General features: G+C 44.5%; 1 protein-coding gene across 7 annotated transcripts in view; it reads left to right on the forward strand.

The window, feature by feature from the left end:
* The window catches only part of FRMD4A (FERM domain containing 4A), a 387,455-nt gene that overhangs the window by 297,091 nt on the left and 69,998 nt on the right, over positions 1 to 20,366 (forward strand). For all 7 annotated transcript variants that reach the window (XM_055807271.1, XM_055807272.1, XM_055807273.1 and 4 more), the window contains 3 exons: positions 6,033 to 6,117; positions 10,538 to 10,594; positions 13,133 to 13,155. In XM_055807271.1, the coding sequence (XP_055663246.1) occupies positions 6,033 to 6,117; positions 10,538 to 10,594; positions 13,133 to 13,155 (165 nt within the window). The remainder of the gene's footprint in view (positions 1 to 6,032; positions 6,118 to 10,537; positions 10,595 to 13,132; positions 13,156 to 20,366) is intronic.

A 20,366-nucleotide genomic window follows, 5' to 3' on the forward strand; every position in this document is an offset into this window, starting at 1 on the left:
ATGGATGGGTGGCGAGTAAAGATGCAAACACCTTCGCAGTACAGTTCAGTGTACATAGTACAGTCCCACATAGTACAGTGGGAAAAAGAGAGGGAACGGAGTCAGGTTAAAGAATATCCACAGCTTTTTTTGCTTTTTTTTTGCCTTTTTTTTGTTAGCTGCAATTCCCTGTATTCCTGGTATCACATTCACCTACCATTTTGTGGCTTTCTTGCACATAAAAGTTGACATAGGTCTCTTTTGCTGTGTCCTGTTCCCTGCATACCAGTCCCAGGTGCTAGGTGGCAGGGGCCTGAGCATGGCACAAACACAGGGGACAGGACATGGGATCAGAATCAAAATAAATGCAGAAGGGAGGTAAATGGAGCTTTTTAGCACCACTGATTTTCATTCCTGGCTGATAATTTAACAGGTCAACTAGTGTGACCATTGTCTACTTTAAGTGTCAGCACATAAAAGTGTGTACCCATGACAATTAGCAAACAGGGATGGCATATAAAAGGAGCTCTGCAGCCTGAGCTGCTCAGCATACTCATTTAGCATGAGACACTGGACATAATGACATCTGCATTTAAGTCCATTATGCTGATGCATGTGATTTTTCTTTTCCTGGTTAGCCAATGGCTTCATATTTTTCAAATTATCCTCTCAGGTTTTGAATGACATGGTGAGGGATAATGAGCCAGACACCAGGATGGATGAGGCAGAAAAGGGGTCTTCTCCTTTATCTACTGCTTTGTAATAATGAAAGAAGAGGCAGTCCATTGACAGAGCCAAGGAGCTCTGCTGACAGCTCTGTCCTGCATCCTAACCAGAATAGAGTCACCCAGCTGGGAAGGACATGGAAGACACCCCTGCCCGTTTCAGTCCTTTCTCTTGTGTTGCAGTGCATTTCCCACCTAGGGCAGGAGGAAACACTGGGGAAAGTGAGTGCACATCAAAACCAAAATCCTTTTGCTTCATTCTGACTATCTTCCATGAAATCTGGTTTTACCCTTTTTTCTCCTTTTTCATGGGAAAAATAATGTTTTCACCACAAGAGAGAAGACCCACCTGGGATTTTTATTCTGGAATTTTTCCCATTTTCTGTTTATAATAGGCCCAAGAGGGGTGTTTTGCCTCCCTGCATGGAAGCAGTATCACAGGACTGGAGGGAAGGTACCCCGCTGGCCAATACTGAGTCCCCAGCTTCTGCCCTTTGGAAAAGACAGGAACTCACCCAGAAACCACTGTCACACGGTTGTCAGTCACCTTGATTAGCAGCAAACATCCTCAGTACCATCCCTGGCCTCCCCATCACTGCCTGGCACTGCTCACCTCTTTTGACCAGCCTTCTCACACACCATTGTACCAGCACAACTGGGGCATGTGCATTGCCATGTTCCTTGCCCAGCTGCCTCCTGTGTCCCTCGGCCACCCCACTTCCTTCCTCTGAAAGCAGCAAGACTGCTGAGGAGTAAGGCTTCATAGGACAGTAACAAGAGAGTGGTTTGCTGTGCCCCTGCCTAGCCTGGGCTCTCCAGCTGGCAGACGACCCTTTGTCCTAGTCAGGGCTCCAGTTTCAATTAGTTTTTTCTGTTAGGGCCTCTCCTCAAGAAGATGCTGTTCCTCAGCGAAAGCAAGTGTTGAAACCTTTCTGAGGTCTTCCAATGCCCTTTCAATGTTTTCTTTTAATTTTCTTGGAAGAAAGCACCACTGCACCAGAAGGGGAGTTTTGGAGTATTTCTTTTTGGTGAAAAAATTGTTAGTTTTGTTGTTAGAGCCTTCTGGACCAGCTCATTCCCACCAGCATCAAACTTCACAAGAAGTAGGATGATATCACTGCTCCAGGACAGATCTACACCTAAAGTAGACAAGACATCCATTTGCTGCGGTCATGCTTCAAAATATGATTATGTTGAAGACCACAGTGAAATATTTTTACCATTTGGTATGTTTTGCTTGGAAGTATACACAGGGGCTTGTGATCTTGAATGCTACAACAGTATATTTACATAGTCAGGAACTCAGCTGCTCAGAGCCTGGTCCCTGGTAGGTGACAGATGGCCAAGTTTAGGTTGACAGTATATGTCCAGGGCTGTGTGTTAGAGACAATGCAAAGTATTTTTTGTTTGACAGCTTCTTTTGGTGTGTGGAGTTTGGGAGTGCTGCTCGTTTCAAATCTCATTGTCCACACAAACACACCACCAGCTCAGATGCTTCTGGAGACCTTTTACCTGATAAGTCCTCCTCCTGTCCCCCTGCAAGGATGAAGTGCTAGTGATCAAGCATCTTCCCAACACTGCTAAATTTGCTCATCTGCACACACACAGCTGAGTTCACGTATGAGGCCAGCACCAGTGGCCAGGGATTCTCCATCTCCTGAAGAACCAGTGATCAAACTGATGAGACCAGGGCCCAGTCAGGCATTTCTCCCTGCTGCAAGTCAGAGGTGGGCCTGTGTGTAGTGCAAGGGAGAAATTACGCTAGTGCCAGTTCCCCTTCACCCACGGACCAGGAGTTTCCACAGCTGCTTCTTACAAGCATTGCTGTATAAATGTCTGTGCTTGGCTGGCTACGATGGGAATTGCCATTCATCATGGTGTGAGGGGGCTTAAGCTGTCTCAGAGCAAATTGTCAGTTACCCAACACTTAATATAGAGCAATCTGGTCAGTACGAGACATGTCCTTGCAGCTAAAAAGCCCTAAACATTTCACATGCAGCCACTTCTGAAGTCTTCCAAGACACTTTCTGCAACACTCATTATTATTTTCCTGCTGCTGAGAGGGAGCAGTCACGATATGCACTTTGTGTTCATTACCCAGCATAATATTCACTGGTCTATTTAATTAATGCTTAGAAAATGTATGTGATGAATTATAAGTTACTAGAGGTGGGGAGGGATGGGGAATGCAGGAACATATTAACATCAGCTGATCTTTTAAACATTTTCAAAAATTATTTCTTTGGGGTTTATACTCACAAAGTCTTGTGGGGTGTTCCTGCAGCTGCCTAATTTCTCACAGCAGCAGTTGCTGCTGGCTATCAAGAAACTTCTTGCAAGAGCTGCTTGAGGCAAAGCTGCTTGTTGGCTGTGTTGCAAGAGATGTAGGTAGCAGAGCAGAGGTGTTGGACACACTGTACTGCCTGTTTCTCTGTGCAGCCCATCCATTATTTCCTGGATACATCATCTTCACACCACATGGAGGAATGCTGCTCTCAGGGGAGCCCTCAACAGAAATCTGAGAGTTGCCTCTTAAAACTGATGATCTTGAAACATGCCATAAGAAAGGACTTAGAAGCTTAACAGGCAAAACAGACAGAGGGGAGCAGAGGAAGGAGGAGCATTTTCTAAACACAGCACAACAGCCCAAGAAGCTAAATGATTTTCTGAAGGTCATAAAGGAAACCTGTGTCCAAATCAGGAATTTAACCCAGATTTTTTCCTTGGTTCATTGCCTTAGCAGCTGTGTGCTTCTGCCTGCCTCCTTAGTCACTGACACTGGTCATCATGAAGTGCCGTTTCCTTCACTGTATTTGGAAAAGGTGGTAACAGGAGGAGGTCTGACAGAGGTTCACATCAGTGCAAAAGAAGGCTGCAAGGATCTTTCCCTCCCCTTTCTGTGTTGCAGCACCAGCTGTGAATTCAGGGGAGTCTGCACCAGTTTTGGCTTTCTGAGCTTGCCACACAGAAAATCCTGTAAGATTTCTCTCTGCAATTCTGTTTTAAGTAGCACCAATTTTCTGGTGCATGTGTTTTGCGTTTATCTGGGTGCATATGTGAGAGCCAGTAGCTCCCCAGCACACTCTTCACTCCGGAGATCACTTGAGAATTGGGTTTTCTTTGTGAAGATGAACTATCATGTGCAGGCTCTGTGCTCTGAGAGACTCAATTTTGTAGAAATAATGACCCATGTATGTGTCTATGTGGAAAGCCTCAGGAAAGATCCTTACAGCCTTGAGAAAGGCAATATTGCCCTCTAGTGATGATGGGGACGGTCTCGTTCGATCTGATGAAACAAAAAGCGTTTTGGCTAACCTTCACTGGGATTCAAAAATAGAATAAATGTTCCTGTTTTATTCTGACTCTGGAATTAAAGATCATACCATCACAACTTGGAGAGCACTTGTAGTGGTGATAAGCAGAGGAGGTTCTTCAAGAATCATAGAATGTTTAAAATTATCATTTTTCTCCATGAATTCAGCAGATGGAAAGCCAGCTGCACTCAGAGAACAGATCTAGTAAGAAGGTTCCATTTTTAATGCAGTATCTTTTTTGCATTTCTAAAGCCAAGTATATTTTTATTTGGCGGGGGGGGGGGGGGGGGGCGGGCGGGAGGGGGACGTAGCTTCAAGGACAGGAGGTGAAACCCAGTGGAAACCAGAAAAAAAATCAAGACAAAATTTAATCTTTGTGCTTTATGATCCCTACATTCAAATGCAGGGTTCAGGTTCTTTTTTTTATCTGGGGTTTATTTTTATTTCTCATTTGAGCTATTCTGGAGGAGGAGAAGGAGGGATAATAGCAGGAGCACTTCAGCAGATGAACAGGAAGAGCTCAAAATGTTCCTCTCACTCTAGTAAGCAAGTGGTTGGTTTTAACTGTCAGGAAATAAACTGTTTTGAAGAGTCTTCAGAAGACACTTATAAGCACTACAAAGCTTTGACCTTTACCCCTAAGAAGGCTACATTTAAGGTCCTCAATTCTGCAAATAGCTCAACATGGACAACCCCTCCAGTGCTTGTGTGAAGCCCCAGGAGTGTCAGCAGGTCTCTAGCCCCACTCCCTGGCAGCGGGGTCAGAGGGTAAGGTTTCTCTGTAACTGGACCTCACATCTCAAACCAGATTTCTAATGTATAGCATTTTTTTAAGTTCCTGATGCAGGCAGTATTTCTCTGGCACCCTCCCTATTCTAATTGCCTCTGACAAGGCACGACAGTACTGGAATTTATGTAAGGAACACTGCTGCCACTGTACTGCAACTTAAAGCTCACTATAAAACAGGGTGAGCAGACAGATGCATGGGTTTTTCCTTACTTAAAACACAAAGTAAATGCAAAATTCACCTTAATCATTCACTGAACCTATCCAGGCTTTCCCTGTTACTACAGGAACACACAACGTACTTGCATATACATATACATACATATGCATCAGTCATTAGCTTTGACAGTATCCTGAGCTTTTTTCCCCAGAAGGTCAGAAGGCAGAATTAAGGACTGGAGTTGATTGAAGCCAGTGACAAAACTCTTATGGAGTTCACTGCCAAAGGATCAAACCTTCAAAGCAGACAGGACATGGAGCAGTGAATTCATTCATACATATCATGGACTTTCAACATAGCTGCAAATACTTGGGGTAATTAGCCAATGCAGGAGAATATATTTTTCTGACACTGAGGGTTTGGGCAGGTCAGCTTTCTACTGACATCTGAGAAGTCATCTCAGCTCAGAAAAAGGAAAAAAAAATATATTATTGGCATTCCCAGTCATCGCCAGCACTGCTATTCATAGTACTGGTAGACTGTGCAAGGTCCTTGGTTACTCTGCATCCATAGCTACTAAAACATGTAAAGAAGTCTTTATAAAATTTGCCCTATGTAGAAGCTGAAGTGGGCAGGGAAGGAGCCCAGAGGGGGTTAGTGAATATTTCTGTTAGTGAATATTTCATAAGACGCAGGTCAATAGCACAGAAATGGGCAAGTTGGGTAAAGGAGTGAAGAAGAAATGCCAAGATGGGATGGAGAATGGAGTTTATGAGCAAGCAGAATAAAGGATTATTTGAAGTTTAAAAACAAAACAAAGGATTATTTAGAAACAAAATCATTCACTTGATGATCCGATTCCTTTCGTATGGCTGAGGTGGTGGTGACTGATCATGTCCCAGACCGTGCAACAAGCCTCTTTCACCACCCCAGTCTGCCATAAACAAAGAAACTTCATTTTTAGTATACTCATCATAACTGTTGACCACGTTTTTCACTTAATGAGTGCGTTTTCATGTTTTGCCCTAGTTCCCCTTGTGTCTCACCTCCCTTGCTTTCCCTTTCAGGTTCTACATCGAAAGCATCTCCTACCTAAAGGACAATGCCACCATTGAGCTGTTTTTCTTGAACGCCAAGTCCTGCATCTACAAGGTAAGGACTCGGTGAGGTCTGGATGGCACTGACTCAGTGCCACCCACAGACCAGGTGGGCTGAGACACCTGGGTCTGCACTCTCTGCCCCAAAATTGGTGTTGGTCGTGCTCAGACTTTGAGATACATCCTCCTCTGCTCACTCTCCCTCTCTCCTCTGTCTCTAACCGCTGCCGGCACTTGGCAGCACCTTCCCTGTCCGAGAGGGGTTCTGAGGTAAAACACCCCTGCAAGTAACTCTAGTGGTGTGCAGGAAGGAACCTGCAGCTGCTAAAATTATAAACTGGGTTCTGTTTAGAAGGAAATGACTGGGTTTGTGTTCGAAAGCCGCCGCGGGGATGCCGTTTGGCGTTCCCGCCCGAAGAGGGCGGCAGCTGCCGCGCGGGCGCCATCTTCTGGGCCCGGCGGGAGCGTGTGGGGGCAGCGGGCGGGCCGAGGGGGGGCTGTGAGGTGGGGGCAGGGGGCGTGTGAGGGTGCGGGGGGGGGGGGGAGATGGAGCCTGTGTGAGTGTGCAGGGGACGTGTGGGAGTGCAGGTGGCAGTGTGAGACGGGACCTGTGTGAGAGAGTGTGCAAGGGACGTGTGAGAGCGGGTTCCTGTGTGGGTGCGAGAGTGGGGGTAGGCATGGGGGGCTGAGTGGGGGGGGGGGGAGTGACCGCACGCATGTGGGCCTGCAGCTGTGCAAGTTCGTGCCTCTCTGAGAGTGTGAGTGTGTAAACAGGTTAGGGATGCGAAGGACTACATGTGTGTGACCGAGTCTTTGTGGGACAGGGAGAGTGAGTATGTGTGTGAGCAGGGGTAAGGGTGTCTGTGGGTATGTACTTAAGATCACTTTGTGCAGGAATAAGCCATGCACAGAGAAATGTTTTTGTACCAGGAATAGCCCTGCCTGGTAGGCTACTGAAAACACCAGCCTGCTGTCACCAGCGCTGTAACTCAGAGCTGCCCCTTGCACAGCACTCCGTGGTGCGCCAGAGATAAGGCCATCCTGTGCCAGAGATAAGGCCATCCTGGCACGGCCTCTGCTCCCCTGCTGGAGTGCCCACCGCAGAGCTGTGAAGCTCATCCCTCCGATGCCACAAGCCAACCATAGAAGCGAAAGGGCAGGGTCAGACAAGTAAGCAGGCCCAGAACCCGCTGAGGTAGAGCTGGCTGCCTGTGGACTCAGCCAGGTGTGCTGGACAGGCAGCTTGGTGTGTGGGACTGGGAGAGGTTTTTCAGCAGCTGGGATTCCCTGGGAGGATCCCTCCTCTGTGCTGGCAGAGGCCATTCCTGGTGACTCACCTTCATCTGCCAGGGAGGAAGTGGTATGAAAAGACAGCTGTAATCAGGGAGTGATTGTACCACCATCCCAGAACCCTTGGCAGGTTTGTGACCTGCTAAGCCAACTAGCTTACACCCAATCTGCAGCCTCGCTTCCTGACATCAGCACGCCCTACAATGCAGGGACAAATTTCGCATCTTCTAAAATGCGGGGTAGAAGCCAGAAAATGCCTTTTTTTCCAGTGCCCAGGAAAGAGGCAGGACTGCGGAGCTGAGCCGTACAGAGCTTTGCTCGCTGGCAAAGCTGCAATTAGATGTGCTTAGTCAGCCCTCTCCAGCAACAAGTTCAGTGAGCATCATATTTTGGTTCCTGGGGAAAGTTCCTTTTTGAAGTATTGCCAGGAAAAGCTTATACTGTTGTTCTTTTTTTGGAGAAACCTTAATAAGAAGAAGGGGCAAGGGGGAGGGCAAGAGAGAAAAAGTGCCTACAGATCTAGGTTGGTCTATTTTAGTCTGACCTCTCCTGAAACCATTACTTTGCACATTCAAGCTGACTGTCATCTATATCCAAAAATAGCCCTGCTGGATTCCCAGCTTCCCATGCGGGTCCTTCCCCATTTGACTTCCAGCCACAGTAAGCCATGCTGTGCTATTAGAAAAGGTGCTGAATTTGAAAGTTGGGTGTAAAGTCTCTGCTAAGATGCAGGGCAAGCACCCAGCCAGTATGGCTGGAGGATTCATCTCGGCGTAGCAAGGGGGATTTGGTGTCTAAGCACAGCCAGTGTTCGTCGTCCGTGCAGCTAGCACATGGGGTCCCAAACCTTGAAAGCTTCCTTGGTGCACCAAAAGTTTTCTTGTTGGACTTCCCGTCATACCTTCACTCCAGGCTCCCCTGCAGCCCAGGAAGACCATACTGTGTATGATGCAAGTGTAGCTGATAATGCTATGCTAGCACCTCAGACCTTCCCCCATTGATTATTCAGATACCCCCTGCCAAACATCGCCATGCACAGGGCTGTTTGGGCTATTTTTCAAATTCTTTTGAACAAAACTGTGGCCTGTTTAGTGTGGAGCTGCTTGTCCACTGGGATGCCAGCTGGCTCTGTGTTGGGTGCTGCACTCCTCTGGCTGTGCCCACCACTCCTCCTCACCCACCTTTTTGTATGAGACATTCATGGACCCACACATGCAAACCCTTGCACAGGACCAAGAAGCCACAGCTGCCCAGAAAGGCCAAGCCACATTTGTACTACCAAATGAGACAGGGCTTGGCGGCAGGTACTGTCTCTCAGTCAGTTAGGCTGTTTAATTACTAGCACGTTCTGGCACAGGTTTTGGCCTGTGCCAACTAGCCCTGTCCTGGGCATTGCTTGGGCACTCTCCAAGGATGAGCACCTGTTCCCAAGAGGCAATACACTGGAGATAACTCCATCTGGAACTGGGAGAGAGAGGAAGAGTGTTTAGTCATGAGCTATACTGTGCCATGTACCCTTAGGGCCAGAGAATGGGCTCTGGCCCACTTTACCTACTAGTACAGACTTGCCGCAGCATCGACATGTGGTTGCAGAGGCAGGTTTGTCCATGCAGTGCCTGGTGCTTCAAGACGGGAGGAAGACCAGGCACTCTGGTTCTACGCCATATCTCCCCTTGCTGCGGGATATGCCTGACTGCCCCAGCTCTGCCCTGCCTGCAGCTGAATCCACATCTTGCACCAGCCGCTTCCTTTGGCAGATGCACATCGTTAGTGCAGGTGCCTGTGTGAATCAGACAGTTCAGCTGAATGAGGGAAGGTGTGTTTATTGCGCGTAGCAGGTCTGGTCTTCACTCCCCAAGGAGTTGTTATGAAGGAGGTGAAGGAAGTGCTTATTTTAAAAAGCTGGCACTGGTGAAAGCCAAGGACACCTGGATCTTATCCCCTGTTTTGTTCCCTTTGTTTTTGGTTTTGCCAGAGACAAGCCAACGCAGCAATTGTGGCTTGTAAATGAGGTGTGGTCATGACTTGGCTGGAGCATGGATCACAGCAGTGATCTATATTTAGATCACTCATTTCTTGCCAGATGAAATAAAGTACTAAAAACAGCAGCTTAAATAAATGCAACAGAAAAGCCACCACAGGAGTGAGCTGAACAGTGACCCAGTTTATATGGCCACGCATGTAGGAGACAACATAGGAATTCTAGCTGAAGAACAGAGGCCTAAACAGTATCTCAGTAAAAGTGCACTACCTTCCCAAGAGCAGGGACCGTAGACTTGGGGAGAGCACGTCTGGCCACAAGATTAATGCTCATGCCTCCTATCCCAAGCATCTTTGATGCCAGGTCTGCATCCTACACATTCAGACAGAGCAGTGCCTGGACCCCTTGGTTCTGTGACTACTCTCCCAGGCACAGCAGAAGGGTCCTGAGAGGATCTGATGGGACCACCCATGGTGTCCTTAATGTGACCATGGTGTCCAAGCAAGGCACTCACAATTTCATCTAACCTTCCAAGTCTGGTTTCATCATGGGCTGGATCCTATAGAATGATTCGGTGAAGATCTACCAAAAGATGTGCAGCCACAGCTCATTTTCAAAGCATCCCCAGCCCCAGTGCTCATGGGGATGAAGGCAATGAAACCAGAGCTCCCACCCTGCAAGACGGAATATGGCTCTTTTTCCTGAGTTTACCCTGGGCAAGGGCCAGAGGAGTTCTGCAAGGGCTTTGACACAACCTCAGTGAACACAGTTTTTTTCATTTCCTTGCTTCTGTGAGCCAAGGACAAGGCTGTGTTCCCCTGAAGCACAGGTGACATTTGGGAGGGGAAAAAAATTATTTCCCAGACTACCTTTCACTAAAACACACAAGAAAATAAAAATTACTGTGATCCTCTCCCTTCCGCCTGCCTTTTCCCCCCTCCTCCCCAGGAATCCCTTCATGGCACATCCAGTTATGCTTCATTTACCAAGCCATTACACTGAATATTTGGCTTTCTCCACATCTGACTGGGCAGGTTCTCCCTCACTTTGGTCTCCAGAAGCACAGGGAATGCTTTGAAGCCTAGCCAGGGGAGAAAACTGGCAAAGCATGCTTCACCGTGCGGTAGCCAGGAGGAGATGCAAGTCCTTCTTGCAGGAGCTCAGGCTCAACTCTTTTTCTTTCTTGTTTTCTTCACCTTTCAAGGAACTCATTGAGGTTGACAGTGAAGTGGTGTTTGAACTGGCTGCATACATCTTGCAGGTAAGCACCCTTCTTCTCTTACTTTACACTTCCTTGTGTTGCATTAAATCTTCTGATTTGCCAAATCCAAAATGGTTGTATGGAAGCGTAGGCGGACCCCCAGTTGCAGCAGAAAAATGTCTTTACTGTTTTCATCAGTTACACCAATGCAAAATAGGTGCAGAAGGCTCTCAAACCAGACCTCTCCACGCACAGAGCAGATTCCACAGCCCAACATTTTTTATGTGTAAATGTTTGTCATGTTTCAACCAATACAGATATGCAAGACCCTGGGGTATGATTTAAAGCCAGAGAAAGTCTAAGTGATGAATGCGATTTCCTAGGTAAAATCCATATGCAATGGATTCTTCTTCAGTGAGTTGACTTGCATTTGTTTTCCCAGTGGAGCTTGGGCCCCTGATAATATCCATAAGCTTCTACGTATGCAAATGTCTGTTCTCCAACATGGGCAGAATGGCTTAAAGGTTTTCCAAAACACTTATCCAGAAAAAAAAAAATAATTAATTTGAAAGTCCTGCTCTACAGGAAGAGGGAAGGGGTCAGAGAGCAAATTACCAGCAGAGTTTGGTAAATCTCTGGTTCCCAAAGAGGATTCTTTTCAGGGTAGTGGAGGTGGGTTTTGTGAAACACCTCTCTTTAAGAGCATGACTGTAGCAGCAGATCAGAAATAACTGCCAGATGATCCTTGTTTCCCTTTCATGTAGTGTAGTTTCATTTTTTTTTTCCCATCAGCCATGAAGCTATGAGGAACCATGTGAGCAGACGAGCCATCTCATCAGACTGCTCTAATAAATAACAATGCATTGCATTTCTATAGCACTTCCCATGTTAAAAAAGCAATTAATGCATAGGGATTTGAATCTTCATTAAAATCATTTTATGTAACAAAAATAGAGTGATAGAGTCAGGATGGGGGACTCAATTAAAAGCACATTATAGAAATCACATATTGGCTGTTGGGGGAATACACATCAAAGAACAGGCTCATTGTGAGAAGCAGCAATAGGGTTATGAATCTATTGTCTGCTCATCCTAATGAATAACTTGAGTGCTTGGTAATTATACAGCCAGATCCAGATCTGCCACTGTAATCCTCCTTGCTGTGTTTGTTTCTCATCACAAACACAGGATGTTACGTGTATTCCTGTAGTAGTTTGACGTGTAACTTCATGAAAACAGTCAAAACAAGCCACACCTCAATGTCTGTAACCAGAAATTACTACAGCCCATGTTTGTGACAGGATCCAAGCAAAACAAGCGAAATCATACTGCATTTTGTTCTACTTCTTACTGCAGCATTTAGGTCAAAGAACCGAAGTATGGAGAATCTACCTTACAAAATCGTTTTTTAAATTTGGTATGCTCATCTCTGCGCAGGCCAGGCCATATTCTTTGGGTTTTGCTGTGTTGAACTATAATCATGAAATGTTTAGGGACTCCTTCCTATGAACCAGAGGAGAGCTTGTCTGCCCTTCAGGCCACTCAGAGGGAAATAGGAAGATAGTAAAGGACTGTCAGAACTCAAGTGATTTAGTCTGTGGCCTTATTTCAAATTGTTGTGTTACCAGAACAAATTGAAGTACCATCAAAGCTCTGAACTTTACCCCAGCCTCAGGACTGAAACACCACTGGATGCAAGCTGACAGGTTTTGCGGGTGGATGGATGGATATAAAGACAAAAGACCTGGATGCAAAACCCAGTCCTCTTGGCAGTGGAAACTCCCTTACTGCCCAAATTACATTCTTGCACTGTGCTTTCTGCGTAGCTGATGGCAAATGAGGTGCTTTAGCATGCATCATATGAAATGCATATCGCCTATGGAAAACGCAAAATGCTTACTACAGCTATTGAGGAGGGGACTCACCAGATCTTGAGGGTTTGCCAGATGAACTGTAAGACTCAGGTACTATTCTAACTACTGGAGTGGAACATTACCCAGCCCTTTAACATCAGGCTGTGATGATAATCAATAGAAATATCTACATATATAATTAAGGGAGCTAAAAACTCCCCCAAACACCCAGCAAGGAGTTAGAGAAACCTGTGTCTTGCATCCTCTTGAAAGCTGACAGTAAACTAGCTTTTTGAAAGTCTAGTTACTATAAAATACATAGAATACTTGTAAAAATACAAGTCAGGGAAGTTGCAGTCTCAGACACTGCAAAGTCATTAAGACTTCAGAGATCTAGTAATGTACCATCCACATCAATGCAAAAAGTTACTTATTTACTGGCATTAATTCCTGCAGCTTCTTGGGTATCCACTAGCAGAATGAGGAGTCATCTAGCCCTGTATTAGGCAAATACAGGGGGTTTTGCTTTTGTTTGTAACAAACTTTTGTTTGTTAATCTGCCCAGCTCACTGCATGTATCATGGCACTTGACATTAAATACTAGCTCCAAAAAATACATGAGGAATCAATTACAACAGGAAATTGCTGCTAAATGAATTTTGCAAGTGGAAAATCTTGAACAGACATTTCTTACATTTTTTCTGTGTTAATGATATATTTTTATTTTTTCTTACTCATTTTACAGGAGGCAAAGGGAGATTTTTTAAGGTAGGTGAACTTAAAAGTTTTTGCCATTGTGTGCTGTGAGAATGAATCTGGTAAAATCACTGAGTGATGCGACTCAGTTGTAGCTGTGTAGCGATAGGAATGCATTGCTAACATAGACATAGTGTTTCCTGAAATCATTTCTTCACAAAACACAGCCCTTGACCAGAGCATGCCTTGCAAACAGCATTGTTTGTGACTTTGTTGTTGACAAATCTCTTCATATGCCCATGAAGTTCAGGAAATAGACTAGTCTTTGGAAGGAAATTACTAAGGAAATGACTCTACAGTCATTGATATATCACAGGTCCAGCCAGAGGCAACATTACAATTCCTTCACTGATTGGTATTTCAGCTTGAATTTGGACAGAGTTCTCAAAATCACAATTTAGATAATTAGTTTTGTTGAACTTCCACTGTCCTTTGAGCCAAATCTTTAGACTTGCAGTAAGAAATGCAAAGAGGTGACTGTGCTTGGTGTTTCAGAAGATTGTTAATGCAATGCCCAAGAATTTTCATTTATGTTGACAGTCATCTGTAAATCTGTCAGTTACACATTAGTAGCAACCAAAGGTCAGGTAGCTGTTTGATGCCTCATGTGAGAAACACGAAAGTTCTTCAACTGAAGTTCAGGACAATAGTGTATGCTACAATTTCACATACTTCATATATCACTTTTGCTGACCTGAATGTGGTGAGTTCATCTGGAGGACCACAATATCCGTTGAAGTTAATTTCAGAGAAGAAAACAAGGTGTGAATGGGCAGTGAGGTTGAATTGCCGGGCGAGTCTAAAGAGCTGTCTTAATTTTGTCAGCATTGAGATACACTGAGAGAAGACTGTAATGATAACCCTATGCTCTCAGAGGAGGCTGTGAAAAACAGGCAGATTCCACCATCTGGTGGACTGGGACTTCTAGCCAGCTAAAATCAAGACAAATTGGTGAAAAAGAACAATGTATTGCAGATATTACCTGTCCATTACCTGTGGAATCTGAGATGACATAAGGTAACCCTCGCTAAAAGGAAATTTAAGTTCTGCCTTATCATTTCTCAAAACCTTATAAACTTGCAAAATCCTGACATGCATCTGACCACAGGAACACAAGCCCAGTCTTGCTGCATTTTTCAGTTCCACCCAATTCAGAATAGCTCAACTATCAGCAGTATTTATTTAGGGGGTGCTGGAGTGCATGTGGGTCTTTCACTTTTCAGTCTACTTTCCAATGCACTGCCAAGTACTTAACCCAGAAGAGCTGGACTAAGCAGTGTTTTGCCATTCAAACCTGTGATAAACCACATCTTCCACTGGTTTTGCTGTGAAGAACAATCTTTAATGTTTCTCAGAATATCTTGAGGAGTGGCTGAGAGAACTGGGGTTCTTTAGCCTGGAAAAAAATAGGCTCAGGGGAGACCTTATTGCTCTCTACAACTACCTGAGAGGAGGTTGTACCAAGGTGGATGTTGGTCTCTTCTCCCAAGTAACAAGCGACAGGACAAGAGCAAATGGCCTCAAGCTGTTCCAGGGAAGGTTTAGATTGGATATGAAGAAAAAATTCTTCACTGAAAGGGTTGTCAGGCATTGGAACAGGCTGCCCAGGGAAGAGGTTGAGTCACCATCTCTGGAGGTATTTAAAAGGCCTGTAGATGTGGCCCTTAGGGACATAGTTTAGTGGTGGACTTGGCAGTGCTGGATTAACAGTTGGACTCGATAGTCTTAAAGGTCTTTTCCAACCTAAACAATGCTATGATTTTGTGACCAGAAAGTGTACATTCGGAGTATGAAACACAGAACAGAAAGGAATCAGATGGCTTGGAGTAATAGGACTGAAAGCATTTTATCTTCATGTATCAGTTTCCAGACCAGAAGTGGAAACAGCCAGTGGAAAGCATCAATCTGCTAAAAGCTGTTTGATGTCTCTTGTAAAAGGAATGGTTGAGTTTATCACAGTGCATTTCTCCAGGCCACAGAGAAATGAGGAATCTTCTCTGAGAGCACAGAAGATGCCTCGACACATGGTGTTAACTGCTTCCTCCCCATCAGTGTGGCAGTCATCACCACCCCCATTAAGACAGTTAGCTCCTAGTCCTTTTCGCCTGATGATCACAATGGTTTGGAGTGGAAGGGGGAATCCTTACATCCAAGTCAGGCAGAGAAGTGGTGTCCTAATAACAACTTGCTGACGCTGCCAGGGAACTTAATTTATAAATGAGCTTTGATGGCAAAGCAGTCTGCCATATTAGTGGAGTGTAAAGCCTGTACTTAGAGGAAGGTAGAAAAATGCTACCCTGACCCTCTATGGTCTAAAAGAATACTTAGCATCTCCAGGGATGTTTGTCCAGCAGCTCCCCTCTAATGTGCACTGACATGGGTTTATGTGCTGGGTGAGATCCAGGTGCTACTGAAGTCAACATGAGGTCATTGTGGTCAAGATTTTGCCTGCTGAGATTTGTGGTTATTCATATCAGCAGTGTAAAATCTGGAAGTCAAATCAAGCCTGGGGCCAGATGGAGACAAATGTTCTGACTTTTCTTAGGCCTGAAGTTAGCTTCAGTGTTTGAAGTTAGTTGATGCTGAAATGCTGTTTAAAATAGAAGTGGCTACCCTTTGAAACAGAGAAGCTCTGCAGTTGTGAATGTCTTGCTGCTGAGATTTACAGATAATATGTTGTGCATGGCAGCGTACATTGCGTGAAGGCTGAACTCTTGAACTCCCGCTTTATTTTTGAAGAAATAAGTTGATTCTAAAGGGTTGTATGCTTGGAACGCAGACTGCAGATTTCCCACACCTGTCTTGCCTACTGCCACCATCAGATTTATAGCCTGTGAGACTACAAAGAGATCCAGGATCTCTTTGGCCTGGATCCAGAAAAGCACATAAGTACTGGCTCATTTGTAGTGATGGGAGAATTGCTGATCCCCATGGGAGCCTTCCTATGAGTCACTGCCAATCAGCTCAGGTGCTAGGATAGCCAATGCCAAATTGTCACGATTTCAGCTGCGGCTTGGCACCTGCCCATGGTGGCCAGAGTGTGATTACCTCCAAATCCCACTGCACCCGGGTGGTGGATAACAGCGAGCTGGTTCAGGACTTCTGAATGCAGCTGCAAGTCTGCTTTTTGGGCATCATAGAAGCTCAAAAAACTGATCTTACAAACTCTAGCAGTCAGTTTTCTACCTCTGTGAACTGATGCATCTATAATGACAGCAGCTCCCACTGCTGCTTTTAAGGAAATCAACCCATGCCTCAGAATAATGACTGTGCTCATAGTACTCTCCTTTCCCCAAAAGGGGATTATGTGCCTTTTCAAACATGTTCTGCATGTTTTGGTAGGGCATCATCATGCATGAGTCTCTTATTACTGATTCTTGCCACCTTGGGGTACCACCTAACTTGGGCATCACAATGACTGCCCAGTGTCTGGTAAGCCTGGAGAGCACACAGCCCAGGTCATACTTAACTGTCTTGAACTAAGATGCCTCTACAGCCCTGACAGATCAGTTTGACACTTACAGAGAGCAATTTGACTAAGCCATTTCTAATGTATGTTTCATTTCAAAACCAAGCCCATCAGAAACCCTGAGCTCCTGTACCCATTTAGATAACTAAGATCTATTTCTCGGCGTTTGCTGTTAAGTGGACTGGTCCAACTCAGTATTTTGCAGGCAGAGTTGTACAAAGGGCACATCTCTTAGCTGATACAGATTTAGGCAGTTAGAATTAAAATAAAAATTTATTCTCCTTAAGAAGTTCCTAGTCCTCTGCATTAAAGGAGAGTGGTTCTCATGTCATTTAAGAGAATCCTCAAATGCTTCTGCTGACAAGACTGAAAAAGGTTTACATTTAGGCTGGGACATACACTGAATTTAGAACAATTGAGTATTCCTGTTCAGCTGATTCTCAGGCTGAACAGGACACTTGAGATTGCATCTGTGCTTTTTGATATTAGCTGCAAAAAATTTACTTCAAAGGTACATAATCACATGTATAAAGCTCCTAAACTACTATCCTGCAGACAGATGTAAAGGTCATTAGCTCAAGCTAATCTTGTTTGTAGTTGGGAGCTGAGTCACACTCAGTTGGCACAGCACGGGCAGGACAAGTTTCAGTTCCTCAGATGAACACAAATACTACAGGTGTGACTCTCTTTAGGCCTACAGAGAGGAAGGAACGAGGGTGCCCTGGCTAATATTGGAGGGAGCACAGCATATTGTTAAGATAGTTGAGATTTTTCCCCTACATTAATCCTATCAGATTTAAAGTCCAGTCTGGCATTGACCAAAATCTTTGGGAAACTCACTAACTTTGGTTTTAAATGTTCAGAATCCAGCTCTTCAGCCTTACACAGCATCTGTGTCAAAGCAGCTGGAAATACCATATAGTGATCATTTGTCCTCAGTTTGGGCAGGCGAAAGAGAAAACCCTAAGTAAAAAAAAAATCCTGAACCACTGCAGCTAGTTCTTCAGACAGGTTCTCATTGCTAGATTTCTTCCAGTTTAGCAATATGAGATATTTCCAGTGAACTCCAAGTATTTCCCAGCAAAATATGAAAGAATAACAAGGGAAGAAAACAAATGAACAGTTTCCTGTTAAGCAGAATTTCACAATAATTTCAACATTTGGGCAGATCGTAATCTAACATATTTTCAGGCTTACTTTTCTTTCTCTGTAACCAAGAGGCATTTAACCAAGTAGATTGTAGGAAGGGGTTACGAAGCCCAGGCTGCATTCTTGCAACCTTATGGAGAAGATCTTAAACACTGTACTTCCAATGGTACCATTTAATCCAAGAATCTCAGACTCTGCATTTCCTCTCTCATTCAACAGAACGAATTACCATGCTGAGAAGAGTTAGTAACTCTAACCTGCAGTTTTGTTTTGTTGTTGATCATTGTTATTACACATACTGGAGAATGTAGGGATTTTCTGAGGCAACTGCATATATAATCTTGCTCAAAATTATCCAACCAGTTTGCAAAAATTTGTTTTTCACAAAATGCTTATGAAGTAGCTAGGTAGGCCTTTTACCCCCATGTGTAAATAGAAATACTGAGATGTGGTGACTAATTTATTTGGCAAAGACTCATTAAAACAGGCAGAACCAGAACTCAGGAGTTCTGTTTTCTACATCCATCCTCCAGTCGGTCAACTTTATTTCTGGATGTCTAACCAGGTTTCAGAAACCCATGCAGATGGCTTTTCCAGTTCAGTTTTCACATTGCTACTCAGTATTTTAAATTATAATTTCCACCACAGTGCAGGAATAAAGGGATCTAGAGGACACAGAGAAAGTGTGTTTGGAGCATTTCCCCTGTGTATTAATAAATCTGTATCAAAAGGACCCTTCCATATATAACAGCCCTGCAGGTTGGACACTTTGAAATACAAAATAAATGCAGCACAAGTGACCGGATTAAACAAACGCTTTCTAAATGCAGTAATAAAATAAACACACTGAGATATTTCACTAGAAAGTGCGGGAAAGGCAGTAAGTACAAAACCACTTGTGATCCTGCTGGAAACGTTTTAAAAATTAAGAGGTTTGGTGTTCTAAAAGGAGCCAAGTGGAAAGTGGCCTCATGGTCACTAGTTCAAATGCAACCCAAGTCATTATTTTTTTTCCTTTTTCTTGATTTGACATCCTTTTGGGAGTCTAAATTCATTTGTCTTGAGATGAGTCTTTTGCCAGAAGACTTAGTTAATATATGGACCATGGAATGAAATGCCTTTTTGTTCCTGGAAGTGATTACCTGAAATAAATTTGATGCTTTGAAGTTGTGAGGCACTACCTTAATGATATTTTCTAGGTACTCAGCAGAAATGCTAATGTCATCCAATAACATCACTCAGAGTGCCTTTTTCTCTGATTCTTAAAAGAGTTTTTATCACAGTGCAAGCTACCTCTGCTCCTCAGTAACACAAAAGGCGGAACTGACTGGTGCTAGCCCTTTCCTTTATGGGAGCCATTACTGATTCAGGCTTTTCCCAGACTCTCAAAGATAGTCGCCACTAATCTTGCCCTAATTGGCAGTTTTCTGGGCTCAGAATGTCCCTGTTTAGAAATTACTCTCTGTTTTCCCAGAAAAGTTTTGGAAATTTCTCAACTTCCTTCGACAAGGAGCCAGCCTCAAAAAAATCTTCACTTAAGGGCAGCGACTGCTGCTTGTGCTCTGATTGTGCTGGGTTCTGTTTTTTTGTTCCCAGTCTCAAAATGTCAAAAAACTTAGTAAGAGCTGAGTACGCACGTGCTGTGGAGGAGACGTCTCTGGGCAGACCCAGTAAACTCTCTAAACAGCAACAGCTTGTTTTCTAGGCTGTCAGTCACAGAACAGAGCAGCCAGATCAGCAGATAACATGGAACAGAGCAGCTTCTTGTTCAGACTTGTGCAGGTATTTACCAGCTATGGAAGAAAAAATCTGAATAGTTTTTGAGCATTTGCACTTACAAAGGAAGATCTATCTGACAGTCAAATGACCATGGGATTCAGGCAGAAGTGAGTTTTTAAACACTGTTTGTCAAGAGTCATTTGATTTGGCATATGAGGTACTACTGAGTGGTTTTCTATGTGCTTAGCGTGGAAATGGTTGCCTTAGTCATTTCTTCTAAGTGCTGTTCTACACATCTTCAGTCTGCAAAACTTGAAACTAATTGAGGTTTGGGCATCTCTGTCATAGATTTGTCTTGACTAGAGCTGGTGGTCCTGTTTTAAAACTACTTAATTGGATTGTCAGGGAACTAGCATGATAATAAATGCTTGTAGGCATACCCAAAATACCTGCTCCAGGATTTATGTTAGTGGTTTACCCAGTGGCCCAACCTAGCAATTAACCTGCAAACTCCAACAAAGACAAACCCACCTAGGTCTCAGGCAGAGCCTCTGCTGGGATGTGCAAATGTAAAAATACTGCGGGAAGATTTTTATATCTGAAGCAATATCACGTCTCCACAAACCACCATACAGACTGTTCCAGAGACAAAAACAAAATTCAGGGTGACCTGGAACATCCAAGGACCCCCTGGGACTTTAGCAGATGTTGGGATGGCTGGTCCACAGCTGGGAATGCCAAGACTACATGTCTGGCTGGTTAATGGCCCTGCTGCTGGGGAAGCCAGTGAGCTGGGAAATCTGGAGCTCTGGAAGAGGTACTACCACTTTCCACAGCTCCAGGACAGCCACACTTTTTGGCAGGATAAAGGGCAGGGTACAATATT

This window comes from Falco peregrinus, chromosome 6, assembly GCF_023634155.1.
Source record: "Falco peregrinus isolate bFalPer1 chromosome 6, bFalPer1.pri, whole genome shotgun sequence".
NCBI classification, from domain to species: domain Eukaryota; kingdom Metazoa; phylum Chordata; class Aves; order Falconiformes; family Falconidae; genus Falco; species Falco peregrinus.